This window comes from Notolepis coatsorum (assembly GCF_963971535.1).
Source record: "Notolepis coatsorum genome assembly, chromosome: 1".
Classification (NCBI taxonomy): Eukaryota; Metazoa; Chordata; class Actinopteri; order Aulopiformes; family Paralepididae; genus Notolepis; species Notolepis coatsorum.
This window is the reverse complement of record NC_140165.1, coordinates 32,081,532-32,106,921: the sequence shown is the minus strand read 5'-3', so window position 1 is coordinate 32,106,921 and position 25,390 is coordinate 32,081,532. Positions and strand designations below refer to the sequence as shown.

Below are 25,390 nucleotides of genomic sequence, written 5' to 3'. Positions count from 1 at the left end.
GAAAATACTCTGTTACACTATAACCACTTGTAGGGCTGGGCGATATGGCCAAAAATGATATCGCGATAACGATATCGATAACAATATCATATCACACGATATCCATAATTATCAATATTGTTATAAGTATTAAAAAATATATATATACAGATGTATGTTAATTTTTCAGCAATTCTTTGTCGTTGCCGCCATCTTTAGTGTTACAGCCCCTCACACTCCAGTTCTCAGGCTGCAGCTGGTTTGAAAGCGAAAGTAAACAGGCTTCTCTGCTGCCTGTGGCTCCAGGGGAGTTGAACAGTTCTGGCTCTGCTAGTTTCTTTTCTATCTTTTGGCGTTTTTTTGGTGGACAAACCAAAAAATTTGCACGTGACTCGTGACTGGAGACTAGCTCTGCTAGCACACATAGCCTACTGTGTACAGACGGTTTCAAACTGTATTTTACATTAGAAAGCAAACAAAATAAATGGACAAGAGAAAAATAAATCTCAATTTGGTCAGTATTGTCATTTGGACAAGCAAAGCCATTACTTTAAGTTGCAGGCAAGAAAGACAAGTCTGTCCACTGTCTCTGGGTTTAACAAAAAAAATATAATATCGATATTTTTTCCCCCGATATCGATTATTAAAATATATTGCGATAATTATCGTTATCGTTATATCGCCCAGCCCTAACCACTTGAATGTGTAAACACCATGTCTTATGCCTCACCATAGTGTGAACAATATGTATATATAGGCCTATATACCATAAGAGCCAGAGCACGCGCGTGCACGCACGCGCGCGCGCGCGCGAGAGAGAGAGAGAGAGAGAGAGAGAGAGAGAGAGAGAGAGAGAGAGAGAGAGAGAGAGAGAGAGAGAGAGAGAGGAGAGAGAGAGAGAGAGAGAGAGAGAGAGAGAGAGAGAGAGAGAGAGAGAGAGAGAGAGAGAGAGAGAGAGAGAGAGAGCGAGAGAGAGAGAGAGAGAGAGAGAGAGAGAGAGAGAGAGAGAGAGAGAGACAAACAGACACGATATAGATAGACAAATGATCAACCATATATCCTTTGCTATTTTAAGCTTGTTCTGGAAGAAATTACTGTGAGTGTCAACCTTTAGTAAAGTCCTGTCTTTAGTTATCCTAAATAAATTCTTATACAATTGATATCTTAATTATAACTTATTAACCTTAGTTGTATAGTCAAGTGCATAATGAAACGTTTGTCAATCTGTATTATAGAGAAAGAATGGGCATTCATTCAAGTCAATGTTAATTTATCATGGATGATTCCATCATTCCAAGCTGTTGAGAGAGAGAGAGAGAGAGAGAGAGAGAGAGAGAGAGAGAGAGAGAGAGAGAGAGAGAGAGAGAGAGACACACACACACACACAACAACTAATGCCATGATGAGTGCAAAATTAAAGGACAATTAATCTAATCTAACTGAAATTGTGTAGCACAGACCTTTCTATGGATCAAAACCTCAATATTATTATGGTGTAGTTAATACTTCATGTCTCCTTAATCCCTAGGCTAATGAGGCACTAAGATGTTAGTAAACGTATGCCAATGACAGGAAGTAAACGGTATATATATGTGTGTGTGTGTGTGTGTGTGTGTGTGTGTGTGTGTGTGTGTGTGTGTGTGTGTTTGTGTGTGTGTGTGTGTGTGTGTGTGTGTGTGTGTGTGTGTGTGTGTGTGTGTGTGTGTGTGTGTGTGTGTGTGTGTGTGTGTGTGTGTGTGTGTGTGTGTGTGTGTGTGTGTGTGTGTGTGTGTGTGTGTGTGTGTGTGTGTGCGTGCACTGTGCACGAGTGCACATCTAGGGGCGGGTAGATTTGGTCTCCCTGATGTTGACTCCTTAGCCACAGCCTTGGGTTGTTTAATACTGGACGAGTATTTCATAACAGCCGTTGTGTGGGCCGGTGCATGGGCTGGTACGTCTGAATGTCCCGGGCTGAATTTGTGTCCCAGTCCGCCCCTGGTTGTAGCTGTAACAGAATAATTGTATTAACTATTAATTAACTATTATTCAATAGCGTTTCAATTATAATGAATTAAATAATTGTATAAAGATTTTTCCATGTTCTGTCATCTAATAATATATTCCATTGCCTTTCCTATCTGTATCAAAGTCAAAATGTTGGTATCGTGACAAGACTACAACATACAAAAGCAGCTTGACAACTGATATCCTTTGCGTCTCCATGGGACAATTTGTGATTTTGGTGGTATGTGCTATTTGCACAGATGTTTAGCCCTTAGTATGCACACGCACAGTTGTCACGATCGGGGCTCGAGCCTGCCAGATGAGGATCATTCAGCGCAGCTGCAAGGGATTACCTCATCAAGCAGGCTCTATATCACCTGGCAGATCCCGTCATCTGGCGTCGCAGTGTTAAACTGCCTACCTAGGTACGACGACTCTACCTGAAGACCAGCTGTATCTACCCCTGTGTTATCCCTTCCCTAATCTTCTGTTTCTTGTGCCCCAGGACCCTGCTCCAGCGCCCTTCCGCCTGGACGTCTCGAGCCAAGCAAGGAGAACCCCTGCTCACTCTCCCAACGCAAGACCTGTACGTACCCGCTCCAGCGCCCTTCCTGCCTGGACGACTCGAGCCAAGCAAGGAGTACCCCTGCTCACTCTCCCAAGCGCAAGACCTGTGCTCTCTGCCGATAGCTGCACTGGAAGTGCACCTGTTCTCATCCCCCCCCCCAAGAACATTATAACTTCCATCTATCACACATTCCTGTTATACTATAACTTGTTTGGGAAGAACAATTAAAGAACCCTAAACCGCTCCATTCTCTCTCCTCCTGTGTTGCTATTGGGCTCCGCAAGACCCCCTATCCTCACAACAGTATAATATGCATGTAATAAATAGTTTGTTAATAAACTCTGTGTTACTTGAACAATTTTCACTGTGCTCCTAAATTTCTTTGTGTGCTCCACATTTTTTTTTTAGATTTTATTTATTAAAATTTTATTTAGGAGCACATAATGCTCCTTGGGAAAAAGGTTAGCGTAGAGCCCTATATATGGAGACATCTGTCTGTCTGTCTGTCTGTGTCTGTCTGTCTGTCTGTCTGTCTGTCTGTCTGTCTGTCTGTCTGTCTGTCTGTCTGTCTGTCTGTCTGTCTGTCTGCCTGCCTGCCTGCCTGCCTGCCTGCCTGCCTGCCTGCCTGCCTGCCTGCCTGCCTGTCTGTCTGTCTGTCTGTCTGTCTGTCTGTCTGTCTGTCTGTCTGTCTGTCACAGTGCTAAGTTTCTCAATATGCCAGTACCAAAGCGATCAGTGAAATGATGGCCTGTACCAGTCAACATCATGCCAGACAAAAGATTAAATAGGGTTAAAAATGTTAATAAAATAAAAAGTGAACCCAGTCCTTTAATGCCATATTGCCAAATGCCCAGTGTCATAAAGAATAATCTCATAATGACTAATACCTAATGCAATAAATAATGCCTAATGCCGATTCCATAATTCCATTACGCCCAAAGCTTACTGCAAAAATACCCACTACCATCATGGTATGGTATGGTTTATTCTTAATCCCAGAGGGGAAACATGGTTTGCCACCAGAGCAAATACAAATACACAAACAAGAAACAATTACATACAGTACAAGTTACATAACACAGTAAAAATAAGAGAAGAAGAGAGCCTCTCAACACAGAGCTAGTGGTGTTCGTTTTTTTTTTTTTTACCGCAGCAGGAACAAAGGACCTTCTCAATCGCTCAGTAGAGCATCGAGGCATCAAAATGAGCTTCGCAGAGCATCAAATATATTGTACAGGGGGTGGCCTTGAAAAGATAGAATGGTGTTCAATTTAGTCCTAGTTCGCTTGGCTATAATGATCTCCAAGGAATCAGGAGGGAAGCCAATCACTGAGCCAGCCTTTTTAAGGATTTTAATACGTTTTTTTGTCAGTAACCGTGATGCTGCCCCCCCAGCAGAGCACAGCATAAAAAAGGACACTATCAAGGAGACCTTGGTAGAACACATGAAGAAGTGACCTGCTGATATCAAAGGATCTAAGCTTCCTCAAATGAAAAAGCCGAGACTGGGCTTTCTTGAACACAGAATCTGTGTTCTGCTTCCAGCCCAGCTTGCTGTCCAGGTGGACACCAATATACATATAGGACTGGACTATTTCTACCTCCTGCCCCCTAATGATGACAGGAGAGACATTCACCTTCCTACTGAAGTTGATGACCAACTCTTTGGTTTTTTTATATTAAAATGTTACTTGTCCTTTCAGACAAGTTATGTTTTTGTAGATTTTTATTGGGTTTTTACTACCGGGCAGTCCGGTAGAGAGAGAGAGAGAGAGAGAGAGAGAGAGAGAGAGAGAGAGAGAGAGAGAGGAGGAATGGGAGACAGAGCAGGGGAAGACATTCGGCAAAGAACGGCGGGTCTGGGAATAGAACCCGGGTTGGCCGCGTTGCGACGCAGTGCATTACGTGGTTCGCCACTCGGGCGCCCCTCTTTTCGATATTAAGTTCCAAAAAATTGGCATCACACCAGTGGACAAATGAGTCAATCTCCGTTTTATAGGCCCGGTCATCGCCTTTGTTGATGAGACCGATCAGAGCAGTATCATCGGATAATTTCTGCATTATGGCACATGGCCTCGCTGTGTCTGCAGTCCGCAGTATAAAGAACAAAGAGGAAGGGAGACAAAACTTTTCCCTGAGGGGCTCCAGTTTTTGTCCAGATGACATCTGATACTATATCATCCAGCCTAACAAACTGAGGTTGAGGAACAAGATATGTCATGCACCAGATGATCCAATCCAATCCAACTTTATTTATAAAGCGCTTTAACAGCCACAGGGGCACGAAGTGCTGTACAGAGGCAGCATACTAAAAAACTATAAGCAGCACTAAAAAAAGAACAAGAGTGCTAAAAAGGGAAGAAAAGATAAACATAGTCAACAATAAAAATTAAAATAGATAAGAGTACTTAAAAGTATTTAAAAGCAAAGAACACAGTAACAAAACAATACAACAATAACACAATAAAACAATAAAATCATAAAATCAACAAGCTACATGGTGTCGAAAGCCAGAGAGAAAAGGTGGGTCTTAAGGATGATGGTTGAGTTATGCAGTTTCAACTGGATCATTTTGTTTGCTAGGATATGTGGCTGGATTGTATTGAAGGCGCTAGAAAAATCAAAGAACATTTCCCTAACAGAGCTGGCAGACGATTCAAGGTGGCTATAAATTTGATGCAACATAAAAATCAGTGCTTCGTCGACTCTTCCTGTATGCAAATTGCAATGGGTTTAAATAAGGTGCCACCTGCTCCCTGAGGTGGCCCAGCACAACCCTTTCAAAACACTTCATGGTGTGGCATGTCAGAGCAATAGGTCTCAGGTTAGTGAGGCTATTACACACATTGTTCTTTTTAGGAATAGGGAAAAGACATGATGTTAACCACATTGCAGGAAAAGCAGGTGAAGACAGAGATAGAGAGAAAAAAGAATGAAAAACATGGCACAACTGCTCAGCAGCACAGACCTTGAGGGTGCAGCGTGGATAAATACCATCAGGCCCAGCGCCCTTGTTTACCTTGATGCGCTTAAGCTCCTGACAAACCTCTTCAGTAGAAATAACAATAGGGGGACAACTGTCCTCAGGACTAGGCTGAGCCAGAGAGGAGAGGATACTCTCCTGCTCAGCAGAGAAATCAAATCTGTCGAACCTAGCAAAGAACTGGTTTGCATGATTAACATCGATCCCAGAGCCAGAACAACTGGAATTGTTGGTCCAATCAGTGATCGATTTAATGCCTTTCCAAAGACCCTGGTATTGGTTTTGGACATTTGTCTTTCTACCCTATCTTTATATTTAAGTTTTGCATGTTTTATTTTAGCTTTCAGCTCCTTTTGAGCATGTTTAATAATATCTCTATCACCACTGAGAAATGCAGGGGTGCAGTCGTGCACACACGCGGTTACACGGCGTGTTATTAGTAGTCACTCAGGGCAGAAGTGCGCGCAATGATAAGTACCCGGCCGTTGTAGAAAGCTACCCGGCCGGCGGCCGGCACTTGTCACCTAGACTTTGCATAATAATAGGAACCTACGAGAAGGTGGGGGGCTGCTTGATCTCCATTGTTATGCATAATAATCATCTGTTCTGGGCGCAACTGAGGGAACATGTATGCGCGTGCGCGTGTACGGGAGCGAGCGTGTAACCAGTTCCCATATTACGACTGCACCACTGGAAATGCCCTCTCCTTTCGGTTAATTGCAGCTTTCACCTCCCTAGACACCCAAGGTTAATCATTGGGGGGACTCTATCAGCTTTACTGTCTAGGTCAAGATCATCGTCGTCTAAAAATACAGACCAGTCAGTACATTCAAAGCTCCTGCATGCTTAATGCCATAATGCCCAATGTTTCATGCCAAAATTTCTAATAATGCCCAATACCACAATGCATAATGCCCATTGTAGTGTAGAGTGTAGAGGGGCTTGGGACATTGTGTTTATCATTTCCATGCTCAATTATGTCGAATAAGTTTCTGCAGCAATATTTTGGTCGATACCACACAGATTTGGTGCAAAACCGATCTCAAGGCCTTGAAGACACTAGAAGAGTTCATACTGTCATCTGGTTTCAATAAGTCTTGATATTTGTAGGGCTGATAGTCCATTCATCTGTTAGTTTGGTCTCAGTCCACCAAAACTTTAGTCAATTCATTGAATGAATGAATGAATGAAAACTTTATTTAACAGATTGCAGAATGGGTACAATACAGTACGGCTCAATACATACAATTGTTAAGGGGATGCAGACCTGAGAAAGACGTTTGTCTTGTTTCCATCAGGGTCCCCCATTTTCAATTCATATAGACATATATGACATACATGACATACAGATAGTCAGTACTGCTACATCTATACATTTATGACATACCAGATTTGCAAATACAGTACTGTTTGTGATACAGAAGGAGTCAAGAAAAGGGAGTATATACATTTGACGTAGAAACTGTACATTGGAGGAGGTTGGGTGGGGGGGGGTTGGGTACATTGGGATATTGACAACCATACTGGGTAATTTACATTGGAGGTGGTTGGGGGGGGGGGGGGGGGGGCGGGGGGCACACTGTATAAACAAGTAACACTGTACATTGAGGGGGGGGGGGGAGGAGACACTGTACAAACAAACACAATTGTACATTGAACTATTGACAAAACCATACTAGGTAAATGACTGTACATTGGAGGGGGTTGGGTTAGGATATTTACAGGGGCCAGTGTTGAATTGCAGTCTCCCGTAGGTGTCCCTTGAGAGAGGTTTTGAAAGTGGGTAGTGATCCACATTCCTTTACAGCTTTGGGTAGGGCGTTCCACATTGATGTGGCATAATTGCGAAACGTGTTTAGTCCCTTATTTGAGCCGAATCTGGGTTTAACATGATTTGTGGAGCTCCCTCTGGTGTTGTGATCGTGGTATTCACTGACCTTTGGGAAGTATTTTGACATGTACATGGGTACCTTGGTCGTGTAGTGTATCTTGTAGACCAGGCCCATTGCAAGTTGTTGTACTCTGTCGTCTACTCTAAGCCATCCTAGGTTGTCAAAGTGGGCAGGGGTGAGGTGGGTTCTAGGAGTAATGTCAAGCAGTAGTCTGACCAGTTTGTTTTGAGATGTTTGTAATTTTGTTTTTAGCGCCTTTGAGGTGCTTTGGCATTGATTTTTATGCTTTTGATGCTGAATGGATTTGTTCCTGAAAAACGACATCCATTATATCATGGGTGATTCCTTCAATAATTGGCCATTCCACATTTCAGTTTGTAGTGAATGAACTGATCATTCATTAGATTAGATTAGATTAGCCAGACGATCAAGGCAGGTGGAATTTATTTTCCTTACAGTATGTTACAGTATAACCCAAATACATAAATGGACAACAGCAGACAATCCACATAGTCTATAGTACACCATAAAATAGGTGCATGCAGTGGATGTCAGTAGTATGTGATGAGGGGGGTAATGTTGTTCTTTACTCTCTTCCAATCGATATTTCCATAACATTTCAGATCTGTGTTGCATATATAATCCCCATAAAAGTGTTTAATACATGTTGGATTTTAGTTGATTTAATAGAAACGAATCGCTTGGAGAGATTGGAAGCGACTATTCCAACTGCATAGGAATATTATCCTATTACGCATCATCTGCATAACTCTAATTTAAAAAGCACGTGGACCCAGGCAGGTTGTAAGCATATTTAAGTTCTGGAAATGGCATAAAATCCCGTATTATTCATAATGTCCGAAGGAATGTTGATACCACAGTTTTGACACTGCTGAAAAACAATAGGTTTATGTCCGCAAAACAAAAAGATATTTCGGAATATTGGAGTGTTCACACAGAATAAAATTATCCCATTTAAATAATTGTTCATGTTTTCATATAATTTCAGACCAAACCTGTCAATGCGATATTTGTGAGACAGATTGCAGAGCAGGGTGTCAATGTTCTGTTATCTGGACCCAGGGTACCGGAGCCTCATCTTCAAACCATCTCTGCAAAGGAGCGAAGTGAAGGTAGTATAATATTATACATTTTCATGTATAATAATTCAAAATTAGGCAGTTTTGTCCTCCGCAATTTTTTTTTGTAATAATACTATGTTCTTATTCTTGGTTTCTGTTAGTTCCAAATACATTTTGATACACATCTTTTTAATGTATCCCAAAAGCCACAAGGAGGTGCTAGTGGTAACAGTCCCATAAATAATGGTACTTTGGGTGGGTAAAGTATTCATCCTTTACAGTTGAAATACAACTCACCGACACCCCGTTGATGTCAGGGAGTCCTGCCGGAGCAGAGAGGTCTGGTGGTGAACTGAACTACTGGACTAGTGGACTAATTAGAGTCTGCTTGTGGTTTTCACCACGACCTCGACACCTCGTGAATTCGTGTCTGGCTTTGATTGCTCTGCAATTGCTTTTGTTGACTGCGCTGCGCGTCTTCGGAGAAGCGAACCTGAGCGGCATCCCTGCTGCTCACACTTGTCGCCCGGGTGTGAGATTCTTCTGGAGCGCCTCATCTGGACGGTTAACTCGTCGGAAAATGACGGATTCCAAAGCCCCAGAGCCCCGGTGCACAACAGACGCCACTGCCACCACCACCACGCCGGACCCAGTAACTGTGAACAGACAGTGCGAACAGGACCAGCCCAAGACCGACAGGCAGGGAGAAGAAGCGTTTAATATGGACGGGGAGATGAAGATATCGGACAGCATCGAGGGCCAAGGTATATTATATGCTATTATGGTTTAGTTCGGAGTTCAAAAAAAGTAGTTGGTTATGCCATGTATCCATTTCATCTGAATGGACAACTATAGCCAGTGGTTCTGTGCGCGCACTACGCTGCGTAACTCATATGGAGAAGCATCGAGCAACGATGGAGCTTAATGTAGTCTAATGTCTGTGTGCTGAAATATAAGCATTAATGTTTTCACTTTTGAGCTATACATCTATTTTGAGGTTTATGATAGTTCCTCGCCCGGTCGCCCCTATGGTGGCACTGGCACACAACTGTTGTCACGCATCTGGAACTGTCTGTATTCATCAGAACATTATCCCACATGAAACTTGAAGGCGACAGAGTGGCACATAGAGATATCTTGTCATACTTACTGGCACACCACTTATAATAAGTAAGTAGTAGTAGTAGTAGTAGTAGTAGTAGTAGTAGTAGTAGTAGTAGTAGTAGTAGTAGTAGTAGTAGTAGTAGTAGTAGTAGTAGTAGTAGTAGTAGTAGTAGTAGTAGTAGTAATAATAGTAACTCATTATTTGGTCCAGTTGTAATAATGGTAATAGTAGAAATAGTAATAATAGGTTATAATCATCATCATCATCATCATCATCATCATCATAGCATCACAGCACTTTCCTAGAATGAAACACAGATTTGTTATTATTTTACAGTTTGATAATCAGAGAAATACCAGACATGAACCACAGTGATTCCAGGTTTCATGTTGAATGTGCTGAATCATACATTTTGAACAAGGCGTTTGCTTTGATCCTTGTACTTTTTAACACTTATGAAAAAGTAATCGGGGGCAACAGTGGCTCGGGAGGTAGAGCAGCCGTCTGATTATCCGGAGGTTCCTGGTTCGATTCCCGCACCTCCCGGGCAGCGTGTCGAAGTGTCCTTGAGCAAGACACTTAACCCCTAACTGCTCATGATGAGCAGGTTGGCACCTTGCATGGTTGCCTCCGTGAATGGGTAAAATGTAAGGAACAAATTGTAAAGTGCTTTGGATGAAAGCGCTATATTAAAAAAATTCACCATTTACCAAAATGCACCATTTAATCATAGTAGTTTGATGGTGATTTCAGTTTTACCATATGGTACAGGCCACTGTATAAATAATTGGCTATAGACCATGGTAAAAGTCATGTACCACTTTTGTACTTAATTAATACCATGGTAATACCATGGTATGATCCAATTTAAACCATGATACTGATAGTATTTACATAATATGTTGGTCACTCACTACCATGATGGAAGTAACATACCAAGTTCCTTATGCGTTCCAAAGTTGTGTTACCCTTATTCTTCTAAACTCTAATCCAACACAGACAATCATTTGGATTACTTTAAATGGTTAATGTGTTTTTTTGTGGTTCAACCTCTTGCAGTACACTGACACCTTTGGTCTTGGCAGGTCTCCTGGAGAGCAGTATGCGACTGAAGCCCCATGAAGCACAGAGCTACCGCAAGAAGGCTCTGTGGGTCTCCTGGGTGTCTATCGTGATCACCATCATTCTGGCCATAGCCGCTTTCAGTGAGTACAGCATGGGTTTAGTTAAACTTCAAACTCCAAGCCTACACTACCCTTTCCCCCTTGAATGAAGGTGTATGGACCCTTGTGCACTGAGTAAACCCATGAAACCCATACAATGTAAAATGTAAATTGAAAAAGTCACTTGGAGCTCTGTATTGCCTTGTATTTGGGGCCAGATGAGCGCTGTGCATTGCCCTGGGGCCAGATGAGCGCTGTGCATTGCCTTGGGGCCAGATGAGCGCTGTGCATTGCCCTGGGGCCAGATGAGCGCTGTGCATTGCCTTGGGGCCAGATGAGCGCTGTGCATTGCCTTGGGGCCAGATGAGCGCTGTGCATTGCCCTGGGGCCAGATGAGCGCTGTGCATTGCCCTGGGGCCAGATGAGCGCTGTGCATTGCCCTGGGGCCAGATGAGCGCTGTGCATTGCCCTGGGGCCAGATGAGCGCTGTGCATTGCCTTGGGGCCAGATGAATGCTGTGCATTGCCCTGGGGCCAGATGAGCGCTGTGCATTGCCTTGGGGCCAGATGAGCGCTGTGCATTGCCTTGGGGCCAGAGGGGCTTTCCCATTTCAGTCAGTCCAGAATAGTCTGAGGTTGGTACAAATGTTCAGCTGTTGTGGAAATTCAATTGAAAATGTAAAAGAAAAAAGAAGAAAAAGAAAAGAATAACAATGACAATAAAAAAGGTATAAAATAAATAAAACAGACAGCGGTCAGGTGGCGTAGCGGAGATTGCGTTCGTCACCAACGCCGGAGACGCTGGATTCGCCTGTTCGAATCCAGCTCACAGCTCCGGCGTTGTCACCAGCTTGGCTGGCCGTTCACACTAATACAATTGGCAGTATTAGAGGGTGGGAAAGCTGGCGGGGTGGGTCCGGGTCGTTGTAAACAGCGACTCCTACAGTTCGGTCGGGGCGCCTGCTCAGCACGGATAGGATCTAAGGGGGGTAGTGTGATCCTTCCACACGTTACACCCTCTCAGTGAGAGTCCGCGCTGCCAGGTGAAAAGAAGCGGTTGATTGGCTAGACGTGTGTCGGAGGAAGCACGTGATAGCCTCCACTCTCCCAGACCGACTGTGGGGGGTAAGTGCGCAGCGACCAGGAAGGGGATTGGGAATTGGCATAACGACTAACATTGGGATGGGAGAAAAAAATTAAATAAAATAAAAAAATAAAACAGGTAGCCCTGTGGTAGTCTGTTGTCTCTCATCTGACTCCTAGCATAACCTTGTGGTGTTCTGCTGTGTTATCTGACTCCTACGCTAGTGTAACCTTGTGGTGTTCTGCTGTCTCTTATCTGACTCCAACGCTACCGTAACCCTGTGGTATTCTGCTGTCTCTCATCTGACTCCTACACTAGCGTAACCCTGCCTGTGGTATTCCGCTGTCTCCCATCGGACTCCTAGCGTAACCCTGTGGTATTCTGCTGTCTCTTATCTGACTCCTACACTAGTGTAACCCTGTGGTATTCTGCTGTCTCTTATCTGACTCCTACACTAGTGTAACCCTGTGGTATTCTGCTGTCTCTTATCTGACTCCTACACTAGTGTAACCCTGTGGTATTCTGCTGTCTCTTATCTGACTCCTACACTAGTGTAACCCTGTGGTATTCTGCTGTCTCTTATCTGACTCCTACACTAGCGTAACCCTGTGGTATTCTGCTGTCTCTTATCTGACTCATACACTAGCGTAACCTTTGCCAATTTTTACCTTTTACATATCTAGCTTTGGCATGGGTTGATTGTTTAGATCACTAGCATGGCTAACAAATGCAAATATATTGTAGTCTGCCCAGTTGTTCTGACCAGGATTACGTTTCTTTTTGACTCCTTGATGCGTCCGCACACTGAGTCTGACGTGGATAAAGAAATTCTATGGGGTTCATGCTGACTGTCTCACTTCTCAAGATATCTGACAGCTAACATGGAATCCCAGTCTACTCACTGACAGCAGTCACTACTCCTATGGAGAGGCTCAGTCTACTCACTGACAGCAGTCACTACTCTTATGGAGAGGCTCAGTCTACTCACTGACAGCAGTCACTACTCCTATGGAGAATCCCAGTCTACTCACTGACAGCAGTCACTACTCCTATGGAGAGGCTCAGTCTACTCACTGACAGCAGTCACTACTCCTATGGAGAGGCTCAGTCTACTCACTGACAGCAGTGACTATAGAGAGGCTCAGTCTACTCACTGACAGCAGTCACTACTCCTATGGAGAGGCTCAGTCTACTCACTGACAGCAGTCACTACTCCTGTGGAGAGGCTCAGTCTACTCACTGACAGCAGTCACTACTCCTATGGAGAGGCTCAGTCTACTCACTGACAGCAGTCACTACTCCTGTGGAGAGGCTCAGTCTACTCACTGACAGCAGTCACTACTCCTGTGGAGAGGCTCAGTCTACTCTTCCATAGAGGTGGGAAAAAAATCAATACAGCAATATATTGCGATATATATTGCTAGGTGAACAAACTGAAAACATTATCTTATTAGAAAAAAAAATACACAGATACCGTGATGTGTCGTAGATGAAATGTCTTGCAATTATCGCAGATATTGTGTATCGTGATATTATTGGTATCGAGGGACAAATATCGTATGATGATGTATTGATGTATCATCCCACCCCTAGTCTTCCTTAACATCTGAAGCCAAAGACTGTGAATCTTCAGTTGTCCATTTGAGAGACAAATAGCTACTGTTTCTTTCACTCAATGGTCCCTTGACATGTTAAGCTCATACAATAGATTACATGATATCATCAGAGGCAAACTGACAGGAAAGATTTTCCATGGCCTTATTCATTCTCCGGGAAGTGTCGGTGTCAAATTTGACAGGTGACTGTGTTATTTGAAAAATGTCATTAGTGAGGACGGTGGCTAACGGACTTGTGACTTGGTAAACACACCAAGTCACACACTCTCTCTCTCATGGTGGTGCTAACATGGCAGGTCACCTCTCACAAGCAAGTGTGTGTGTGTGTGTGTGTGTGTGTGTGTGTGTGTGTGTGTGTCTGCTTATATTCTGTGTACACTGTTGTGTGTGTGTCAAAACTGTCAATACAATCAGTCAGGGAGGAGAACAAGCTGCTACTAAATGAGTGTAAAGAGATGGAGATGGGCGAGCCAGAGAGCCAATCAGCAGAGCTAAATCCTGATGAATTCCCATTGATTTCTGGGGAAGAATTAAGAAATAAGGTGGATGCTTGGCCACTTCATACAGAATCAAGGGACCACTTCATATATATCTATGACTTATGCTGTATGAACATCATCCATCTCACTTGTGTTTTGCCTGGTTGTTGCTGGAGTCAAATTTAAAAGTGGAATGTAATGACGCCCAAGATAGGCTACAGCAACATTACTTCATGGAGAGTAAACAATAATGGAAGTTGATGTTATGTGCTTCCTAGTCTCTACTCTAGTGTCTAGTCTTTGTACTCTTGTCTCTTTACTCTAGTCCAGTGGTTCTCAAACTACGGGTCGCGACCCAGATTGGGGTCGCGGGTAGGTCACAGCGCATTAATGAATATATATATATATTATTTTTAATGTTCTGGCAACATATTTTGGCTAAATATGCCTCGTTTTATAAATGTGTATTGATAACATAGTGCTGTAATACAATTTTCTAATAAATATGCATGATCAAGTTCAACAATGTGTGCTTTTATTTTTGATATTCCACATTGAAATTACGCGATACATTAATTAAGTGTGGGGTCCCAAAAAAATATCCTAAATAAAATGGGGTCACGGTATGAAAAAGTTTGAGAACCCCTGGGTCTAGTCTCTACTCTAGTCTCTAGTTTCTATACTGTAGTCCATCTACTTTAGTCTCTACTAGTCTCTAGTCTTTACTCTAGTCTTTACTCTAGTCTCTTTTCTAGTCTCTAGCCTACACCTGTACACTTCAGCATCATTCCCTATCAAGCTGGATTGTTGTGGGTTATTAATTGGAGTGTACTTTCCCAGTAGCAACCAAGCAGGTCATAGGCGCATCACACCACTGTCCTCAAGCATCCACATACTGTACTTTCTTGATCCGTGATGCGTATGGGTCGCCCCCCACAGTTTGGCAACAGTGGATTCATTAAAAAATGTAAACCATCATAGTGAGCTATATCGGACGCACGATATTCTCTGCATCATTTACATCTGCTGTTTGGACGCATTACAGATTTAGTTTTGTCTATCATAGAGATGGATTAAACAGAGAGTGTGAGAATTGCACACCATGAGGCATATGCGACTGTCAATACATTGCAAACTATGCAGCCCAATGCAGTCACTTCAGCAAGTCTCACGTTTTAATTTGTTCTTGTCCTAGAGGCAGTAGAGACAAGATAATGTGATGCAGTCTGTAGCCACTTGTCCTAGAGGCAGTAGAGACAGGATAATGTGATGCAGTCTGTAGCCACTTGTCCTAGAGGCAGTAGAGACAGGATGATGTGATGCAGTCTGTAGCCACTTGTCCTAGAGGCAGTAGAGACAGGATGATGTGATGCAGTCTGTACTTGTCTTAGAGGCAGTAGAGGAGACAGGATGATGTGATGCAGTCTGTACTTGTCTTAGAGGCAGTAGAGACAGGATGATGTGATGCAGTCTGTACTTGTCTTAGAGGCAGTAGAGACAGGATGATGTGATGCAGTCTGTACTTGTCTTAGAGGCAGTAGAGACTGGATGATGTGGTGCAGTCTGTACTTGTCCTAGAGGCAGTAGAGGAGACAGGATGATGTGATGCAGTCTGTAGCCACTTGTCTTAGAGGCAGTAGAGACAGGATGATGTGATGCAGTCTGTAGGCCTACTTGTCTTAGAGGCAGTAGAGACTGGATGATGTGATGCAGTCTGTATTTGTTACTTTTTTCAAGTAACCTTGCTGTGTTTACCTTTTTTTTCAAGATGTAAACTTCATATTTCACACTCTCATACAGACAACAACAACAATAATAAAATAAAATAAAAGCCAATTCAACAAGGTCAGTTGAAAAAATGTATTGAGGCAACATATGATTTGTTTTTCTCAGTGTAATATGGATCCAGTCCACTGCTGAGTGAAATCAAAAGTAGTTGAGATATTAGACCCACTGGGGTGTGTTTGTCCTAGTTGTGTCGCCAACATGAAACGATTGCAACATTCAGGCCATGCTGCTTCTCTGAGCTGCCTGGAAGTGCAGATTCAGCACTTGATGGGAGATGCATAAGTAAGGAGGCCAGGCCGTGCTGCAGTCTGGCTGATCTCATCTAAACATGCAGTAGATTGCCAGTGAACAGTGAGCACATATTTCAAGTTTCTCTTTCATGTGGAATGATGTTACACTTTTTTCTCATCTTACTCATGCATAAAACAGTGCACGACTTGCAGATATGTCAGAGGAATGAGTTGTAGATTTGAATGCAGATCAGGCGTGTTCAGCCAGAAATAGAATGCACTGGTCCCAATTGTTCACCGTGTCAGCTGATATACCCCGTACTGATCTGATCCATTAGTCTGTGTTAGCATGGTATCTGCCCACTGTGTTAGCTATCTGTGTTAGCTTGGTATCTGTGTTAGCCTAGTATCTGCCCCACTGTGTTAGCTTGGTATCTGTGTTAGCCTAGTATCTGCCCCACTGTGCTAGCCTGGTATCTGTGTTAGCCTGATATCTGCGTTAGCCTGGTATCTGCGTTAGCCTGGTATCTGTGTTAGCCTGGTATCTGCGTTAGCCTGGTATCTGCGTTAGCCTGGTATCTGCGTTAACCTGGTATCTGTGTTAGCCTAGTATCTGCCCCACTGTGTTAGCTTGGTATCTGTGTTAGCCTAGTATCTGCCCCACTGTGCTAGCCTGGTATCTGTGTTAGCCTGATATATGCGTTAGCCTGGTATCTGTGTTAGCATTGTATCTATGTTAGCCTGGTATGTAATATGTGTTAGCCTGGTATATCTGTGTTAACCTGGTATCTGTGGGTACCTGTCTGAACTAGGTCTGTTTATCGCCACTCTATGATTGACATCAGTAAACCCGTACAGTATTTGATAAATTCTCACTCTCCAGTAAACCGTACAGTGTTTGACTCACTCAGTAAACCTACAGTATTTGACTCACTCAATAAACCTGTACAGTATTTGACTCACTAAGTAAACCTGTATAGTATTTGACTCACTAAGTAAACCCGTACAGTATTTGACTCACTCAGTAAACCCATACAGTATTTGACTCACTCAGTAAACCCGTATAGTATTTGACTCACTAAGTAAACCCGTACAGTATTTGACTCACTCAGTAAACCCATACAGTATTTGACTCACTCAGTAAACCCGTATAGTATTTGACTCACTAAGTAAACCCGTACAGTATTTGACTCACTCAGTAAACCCATACAGTATTTGACTCACTCAGTAAACCCGTATAGTATTTGACTCACTAAGTAAACCCGTACAGTATTTGACTCACTCAGTAAACCCGTATAGTATTTGACTCACTCAGTAAACCCGTACAGTATTTGACTCACTCAGTAAACCCGTACAGTATTTGACTCACTCTCACTCTAAGCCAGTGTCATTATGCATAGGCTACTGCTTTATTGTTCCTCTGCAATTTCATCCTCTCTTGAGAAAAACTAAAACTGGAAAGCAACATCCACATTCAATAATCCATTGGAGTAGAGACATGCTATTTCATTTTTATTTTATTTAACCAGGCAGGTCAGTTAAGAACAAATTCTTATTTTCAATGACGGCCTGGCGAGAGGACAAAAGGTCCCCTCGAAGGGTAACAGGGAAAGGGAAAGGGGACAAATAATTAAAACACACATCAAACAACCAAATACGATTACAAAGGGTTACACAGTTAAAAGGCTGGGTGACAGAACAGGTGTGTGTAAAACAACTCTGATCTGGATTGACCGAAGAAAATGTTAACACAGGGAACATCTAGCGAGATATGGTGAGCAGCTCTGGTGTTATAGGGAGTAGATGACAACTTTAACAAGTGTATCAAATAAGGAGGGGTCAGACCAAGGAAGGTTTTATAAATTAGTGTAAGCCAATGCATTTCTCGTCGAGTGTGACGAATGGCCAATTTACAGAAGTCACAGTGGTGTGTTGAAAAGGGGGCATTTGTAGCAATTGCTAATCACTATCACTAATTGCAGAGTGATACAAAACATTAAGGCGATCAAGGACACTTACTGTACATAAATTACATCGGCCATAGTCAAACAATGGGACAATGCACATTTGGACTAGGAAGCCTTTAGCAGAGTGAGTAAAGCAGGAGCGATTCCTGTACAAGAAGCCAAGTTTTGCTTTTATTTTTGATTGAAGATGTAACACATGCTGAGAAAAAGAAAGTGTATTATCTAACCAGATACCCAGGTATTTATAAGCGGTGACTGTATCCAGAACTGAGCCATTAGTAGTTGGGATATTTCCAAAGAGGGACAACAGACCTTTTTCCAAACCACATCACGTTTGTTTTAGATGTGTTCAAAACTAGGTTTAGACTAGAGAAGGCAGCCTGTATACTATTGCAGCTGTCTTGAAGAGAGCGCAGAACAGCATCAGGAGAAGGCTCTGTCTGGGCAGGGGGTACAGGTACAGTAGTATCTTGTAACAGTATACAGCGTTTGTAGTGGTCTCTAGGGGGTCATCCCTATGTTCCCCGGGTCCTATGTTCCCCGGGTTCTATGTTCCCCGATTGATTGATTGATTGATTGATTGAAAATTGTATTACTGTCCGCCTTGTTTCGAACTGGTTAAGCTTGGCGACTCTTTAGAAGTTGGTTAAGGTTAGAGTTTGGAATCAGGGCTGGTGGTCTATCGCCCTGCTCTAAAGATAAACTCTAAGCATAACCGACTATCTATCGCTACCGGGGAACATAGGACCCGGGGAACATAGGACCCGGGGAACATAGACATGCTCCCGTCTCTAGCTGGCTCCACACGTCTGGTCAATGCCTAGTTCACTGCAGACTTAGCGTTGGGGCACCAGTGGAGGTTTGTTGTTGCAGTGATTGTGTGTTGGAGTGCGGAGCCCCTTCCTCTGTCAAAGCCACACTTTTACACCAACATTTAGTCGACTTCCTCCTCTGCTGAGGGGAGCTGGCAGAGCAGAGTAGTTCCACTGATAACTCGCTTCCTTCCGCCGTCTGCCTTCAGCGTGTGTGTGTGTGTGTGTGTGTGTGTGTGTGTGTGTGTGTGTGTGTGTGTGTGTACGTGTGTAGAGACACACAAAACATGATAATAAAAAATGTCAAGGTCTATCTCACAGAATAATGTACACTAGAGATCAACTATACCATTTACATATAACATAACTATAAAGGGGCACTTCACCAAAGAACAATGCTGATTTATTTTCACAGTACATCCAGAAACTCTAAACAGTTTTGCACATGTTAATTTAGTTTGACATTTATTGAGAGTGAATGAGTTTGAATATGGCCACCAGTGACGTCATCGGGGACATTGCATCCTTGTGTTAATTACAGCCCTGCATGAGGACAAAATGTCCCCACTTGGAAGGAATACAAGACTCCATGTGGGTTACATAGAAACAGTGTAATGCATCATACTTTGAGGGGGGGGGGAAACAATCAGCGACGTACTGTAATATGCAACCAAGCAAATACGCCAACAAAAGGCTCGTAGCTACAGTAGCTCAACACATGACATTTTTTATTGCAGCACCCTAAAGTCTACCAGAGAGGAAAAGGTATATTAACAAACTCAATATAGTCTGTCTATCTCAGTGCCTCTTCTCCTTACTTTGCACTTCCTGGAGAAATGATCCCACTGACTTTGATATTTACAACTATTTGATTGAATCGCCAGGTAAGATCACAATTAAATGTATTCATAATTTTAATCAAACTACGTTTAAAGTTGGACATTAAGTTACATGGATTGCTAGTAGCGTAGGTGATGACATTAGCTTTACTCACCGAGTCCCGTGGTCAGAGTTCTGGCCCACCGCCCGGTTCTGATTGAGCCGGGAAGCGTCGAACAGGGTCACAAGACTCAGGGGATCGGACCATAACTTAAGATAAGATATTCCTTTATTGATCCCCATGGGGAAATAATTTGGGCGTCATAGCAGCATGGGGAAGGGAGGAGGGGAGGTACATGGGCAGGGTAATAGTAGAAAATTAGAAATACATACATATAGGCAATACAATTAGATCTGATATTACACGTTAAAATACATATGTGCAATAAAGAATTCAAATCTGAATATATACCATGAGTAAAGTAAAGTAAACAGTATACACAGGTGCAGTATACACAAGGTACCCTAACTGGCATGACATACGTCATACGCTATATGTTGTAGTCTGTGCAGGTTTGGTGGTGGTAAGAGTCGGACACATTTAGTGGTCAGACATTCCTAGTAGTTCTCGAGTTCTTAGTCAAGCGTGTACCAACATCACAAGCCTGTTGTCAAAAGTCAGTCAGCCACCACCAGGCGTGTCCCACTGTGGAACAGCAGGAGCTGAGGGGCCGCTTCAGGACAACAGACTGGGACCTGTTGGACAGGATCCATGGAGATGACATTGATGGACTCTCCCACGGCATTACAGATCATGTCAGGTTCTGCGAGGAGAGCATTGTGTACCCACCGAAAAGGTAGGCTGCTTCCCCAACAATAAACCCTGGATTAATAAGGAGCTCAAAGAAATAAACGTAGAGTAGCCAAGGACAGGGATAAGGACAGACTGGAGGGGTGTGTGTGTGATCAGGGTCAGGCTAACAGGCTTCAATAATAATAATAATAATAATAATAATAATAATAATAATAATAATAATAATAATAATAATAATAATAATAATAATAATAATAATAATAACAACAACAATAATAATAACAATAATAATAATAATAATAATAATAATAATAATAATAATAATAATAATAATAATAATAATAATAATAATAATAATAATAATAATAATAATAATAATAATAAACATTAAGAATTGCAGCCCAAAGTGCATCACAGCAGTAAAATAGACATAAATGAGCATAAAATAGATTAAAGCAATGCAGAGAATAATAAAAAGGGTCAAATCAATGCAGATGATAACAATACAAATACTGACTCACACAGTTTAAAACCTGACAGTCTTTCTTCCTGCTTGAAGCAGCAAGGCATGGCTGTGAAGGCCCCCCGGAGCGCAAAGACGTGTTCCACTTGTTTTTCAACAGTGTTAACGCATCCTGATTCTTTAAACCACTGCACCTTACAGTTACATGTCTGGCTCCTACCCTCCCTTTCTTTCCATCACACTATACAGTACACTGCTTGGCAAACACGGACGGCAGGGAACATACAGTGGCGCATCATACTGGTTTGAACATCCTGCCATAAACCAAACAGCATGGGACAGTAAACACGCACACGCACGCACGCACGCACGCACGCACGCACGCACGCACGCACGCACGCACACACACACACACACACACACACACACACACACACACACACACACACACACACACACACACACACACACACACACACACACACACACACACACACACACACACACACACACACACACATGGTGTATGTATATGTGTATCTAATGTTAGTGAGGGCATCTTCTAGTCTACTTTGTACACTAACTGATTTTATGTATGTCCTATTTTATAATGTTTTATGTCAGCCCTTTAAGGGACGGGTGTTGCAAATGAGCTTTGGCTACAAACACTATGATACAGGCATTCTCTATGTATTTGTATCTGCCCCTTTCAAATAAATCAAATCAATTAATCACATACACACACACAGTGGCAGTATAAGCCTTTCTATTGACGTCACCAGCTCACATAGAGAGAAGACGATCCCATGTATTTTGAATATAAAAGTAATTCTGCCCTACAATGACTGTGAATGAACACATTGTTAATATACACTAGTTGGCCTCGTGTCAGAAACAGTATTATGTGAGATATACTGTACCTTCTTTTAATTATTATAATTTTTGTATTATCTTTTCCCCCCTCCTTTTTCCGTTTTTCTCCCATCCCAATGTTAGTCGTTATGTCAATTCCCAATCCCCTTCCTGGTCATTGCGCACTCTACCCCCTACCATCGGTCTGGGAGGGCGGAGACTACCACATGCTTCCTCCGACACATGTGTAGCCAGCCCACCGCTTCTTTTCACCTGGCAGCGCGGACTCTCACTGGGAGAGTGTAACGTGTGGAAGGATCACACTACATCCCCCAGATCCTTCCCTCGCTGTGCAGGCGCCCCGACCGAACTGTAGGAGTCGCTGTTTACAACGACCAGGACCCACCCCACCCCACCGGCTTTCCCACCCGCTGACACTGCCAATTGTGTCAGTATGGACGGCCGACCAAGCCGGAGGTACCGCGGCAGCTGGATTCGATCCCACTGTCTCTGTGGTGGTAGACAGACGCTTAGTCCGCTGCACTACCCGGCCGCCCGATATACTGTACTTTGACATGTTATCATATGTAAATGGACTGCAGTTTGCATCTAACAGCTTTTACGCAAACAAACATTCAAACTCACACATTCACACACCGACGGCGGAGGCGACCGTGCAAGGGGCCAACCTGCTCATCGGGCGCAGGGGTAAGTGCTCAAGGACAGACGCTGCCGGGATCGAACCGGGAACCTTCTGATTTACCAGACGACCGCTCTACCTCCTGAGCCACTGTGGCTCCATATGTTTTGTGTGTCTCCCCACTCCCCAGCCCCAATGTCATTATGAGGTGAAAGCGTCTGTATTTGTGTAATTCTGTAACCAACTCATGCTATTGAAAGGCAAAGCGTGCTAGTTAACATTCCTCATTGAAATAAATCGGTATTGACATATAAGAGATACCGGGTGGATTGAGCCGTTAGTCACCAGGTGGCCTTTTCCCTACAGCTGTCAGCTCTACCTACAGCAGGGAAGACTGATAGCAACTGTACTATATACTCACAGTAGAACATTAGCATTGAGTCAACATGGAAGTGTGTGTGTGTGTGTGCGTGTGTGTGTGCGTGTGAGAGAGCCATGCAGGGACATCATACACACATGCGCGTGCACACACACGCACACACACACACACACACACACACACACACACACACACAGAGAGCACTGACAGAGGCTCTACAGCGTCATGGCAGAGATATGCACATATACAGAACACTCCGATGGACATGAATACAGGTTGACAGATTTGTTGTACAGCTCAGCTTTCAGTCTCATAGTATTGCTTTTTCTCTTTGATAAGGCGGGGCTAAGCTAAAAGCTAAAGCTAGTTGCTAGTTAAAACTAGCTAAAACTAGCTTAGTAGTTCAGGGCAGGTTCCCCAACATCACCAGCTTCAGTGCATTCTAGTAGTGGGGCGTCCACTCCTTTATTGGTAGCAATGTGCCTCTTGTGGCTCTTAAAAATAGTCCTAATGTGCTTCTCAAAAATAGTCCTAATGTGCTTTAAAACAGTCCTAATGTGCTTTTTTTTTGTATCCACTTTTTTTCCTTATTTTTCTATTTTTCTCCCATCCCAATTTCGCCTTGCCAATTCTCCCTTCAATTCTCCCCTCCCCTGTCTCGAACGTTGCTAGACTATGCCTCCCACTGGTCGGCTGCAGTGAGGACCAAGCCTTGCATCATGTGTCTCCTCCGGTACACAAGGAGGCAGCCGTCGCATCTTTTCATGTGAACAGCGCAATCTCTCAGTGGCGAGGAGTAACGCATGGGAGGCTCACGCTGCCCCCAATACTTCCTGATTCTGCTGTACAGGCGCACCAACCGACCTGTAGGAGTCGCTGTCCACAACGTCCAATCCCCACCCACCGGCTAAAATAAAAATAAAATAAAATAAACTGTATATAAACTGAATATAAACTGAATATACTTGTGACGTGGAGGCAAAGAACCACCCGACACGCAGCAGAGTGCCTTAGAACCGTTTAACGCAAACCTACACGTTTTTCATAAAAATAATTCATTATTTGCCAACAATATAAAATAAAAGGATTTGCTAATTTTTGGTGAAAGTTTTGTACTTCCCGGTCGTTAGTTTATCAAGATGATGAGACAGCTGTGCTTTGCTGCAATTGATAATGAGTAAAGATCTGACAGCTGTGCTCTTTAATGTTGCTACAGTTACAGGTTGGGTAGCAGATGAATTTAGAACGGTGATTAAACTTGAGCCGAACTACGTGTGCATTAAATGGTTTTATCGTACACCTCATCATTATGAAGCAAGACACACATTTAATACAATGAAACAAGATGAATTATCATAAACCCATGTGTCCTGATATGATCTAGGGCGGGTGAGACGAAGAGTGGGAGGAGGAAGGTGAAAGATGGGGAGGATAAAGAGATAGTATGTATACTGGTGTGTGTGGTGTGTATGTGCGTGTGTGTGTGCATGTGTTGCATGCACATTTGAGTGTGCATCTGTGTACATCTACATGCGTGCCTGTGTGCGTGCCTCTGTACAGCATGTGCGTGTGTGTGTGTGTATGTGTGTGCCTGTGTAACCGGCCTAATTTTGACATGCCCTGAGTGGGAGTTGAACCCCGGTCTCCCGTGCCGCGGGCGGCATCGCAGACCACTATACCAAGAGGTGAATTAACTTCTTAGTAATGGGTCTGGATGACTCTGGGGAGTGAGTTTACTTGCAGTACCGCTTAACGTCCACAGCCACTTCACTATACACAGTCCATCGTGACTGTGGATAGACACGCGGTACCTCCGTTACACCTATATGTATGTGTGTATAGTATACGTGTGCATGTGTGTGTACACGCAGGGGTGGCGTGTGTGTGTGTCTAACACTAATGAGGGAGTGAGGAGAAGGAGGAGGGGGAGGAGGAGGGGGAGGAGGAGGAGGAGAGGGAGGAGGCAGAGCAGCAACAGATGGCAGAATGTGACTCCCAGCCTGCAACACACTGTTGTCTGTGATAGACATGTAATGCCACCAAACACATCCACAGATGGGCCTTGAGCACCTGCACCTTTGCCCTGCCTCTTCCGGCCCTGTTAAAATCAGGGGTGTAAAAAGTACCAAGAAATTATACTTAAGTGAAAGTATGGGTACCGTCTCAAAATCTTACTCAAGTAAAAGTCAGAGTATCTGGCTCAAAACACACTTGAGTAAAAGAAAAAAGGTTTCTACTTTTAAATGTACTTAAGTACTAAAAAGTACAAGTAAAAACTGCTTCTGATAGCAGGTGTTTAATCAAAGATCCCCGCTTTCTAGTCTTGCACAAGGACCAATCAGCATGGGTATGGGCGGGTTAATTTTTCATTGATGGGGATTTTGATTGGCTGCTTTTGAATAAAGTGCAGCCGCAGGATTAATAATGTTAACGTTAGTTCGGCCAGAGAAACAAATATACTAATTAAAGTCAAGAAAATGGTTGGAAAATGGTTGGACCTGCGAGATTTGTACTTTGTAGGTCTCCATTTTAAATGTAAGGAGTAAAAAGTATGTATTTTTTCTCTGAAATGTAATTGAGTAAAAGTACAAGTATACAAACCTAATAATACTTGAGTAAAGTACAAATCCCCCCAAAACAGTACTTAAGTATTGTAACGAATACACGAATACGTTCCATCACCTGCACCGTTG

General features: G+C 43.2%; 1 protein-coding gene across 1 annotated transcript in view; it reads left to right on the top strand.

The window, feature by feature from the left end:
- The first annotated feature begins 9,076 nt into the window (after positions 1-9,076).
- Positions 9,077-25,390, top strand: part of LOC311233643 (transmembrane protein 163a) — a 66,299-nt gene continuing 49,985 nt past the window's right edge. Inside the window, exons 1-2 of the mRNA XM_084320609.1 lie at positions 9,077-9,251; positions 10,678-10,797. Coding sequence (XP_084176735.1) covers positions 9,209-9,251; positions 10,678-10,797 — 163 coding nt within the window. The 5' untranslated portion in view covers positions 9,077-9,208. The remainder of the gene's footprint in view (positions 9,252-10,677; positions 10,798-25,390) is intronic.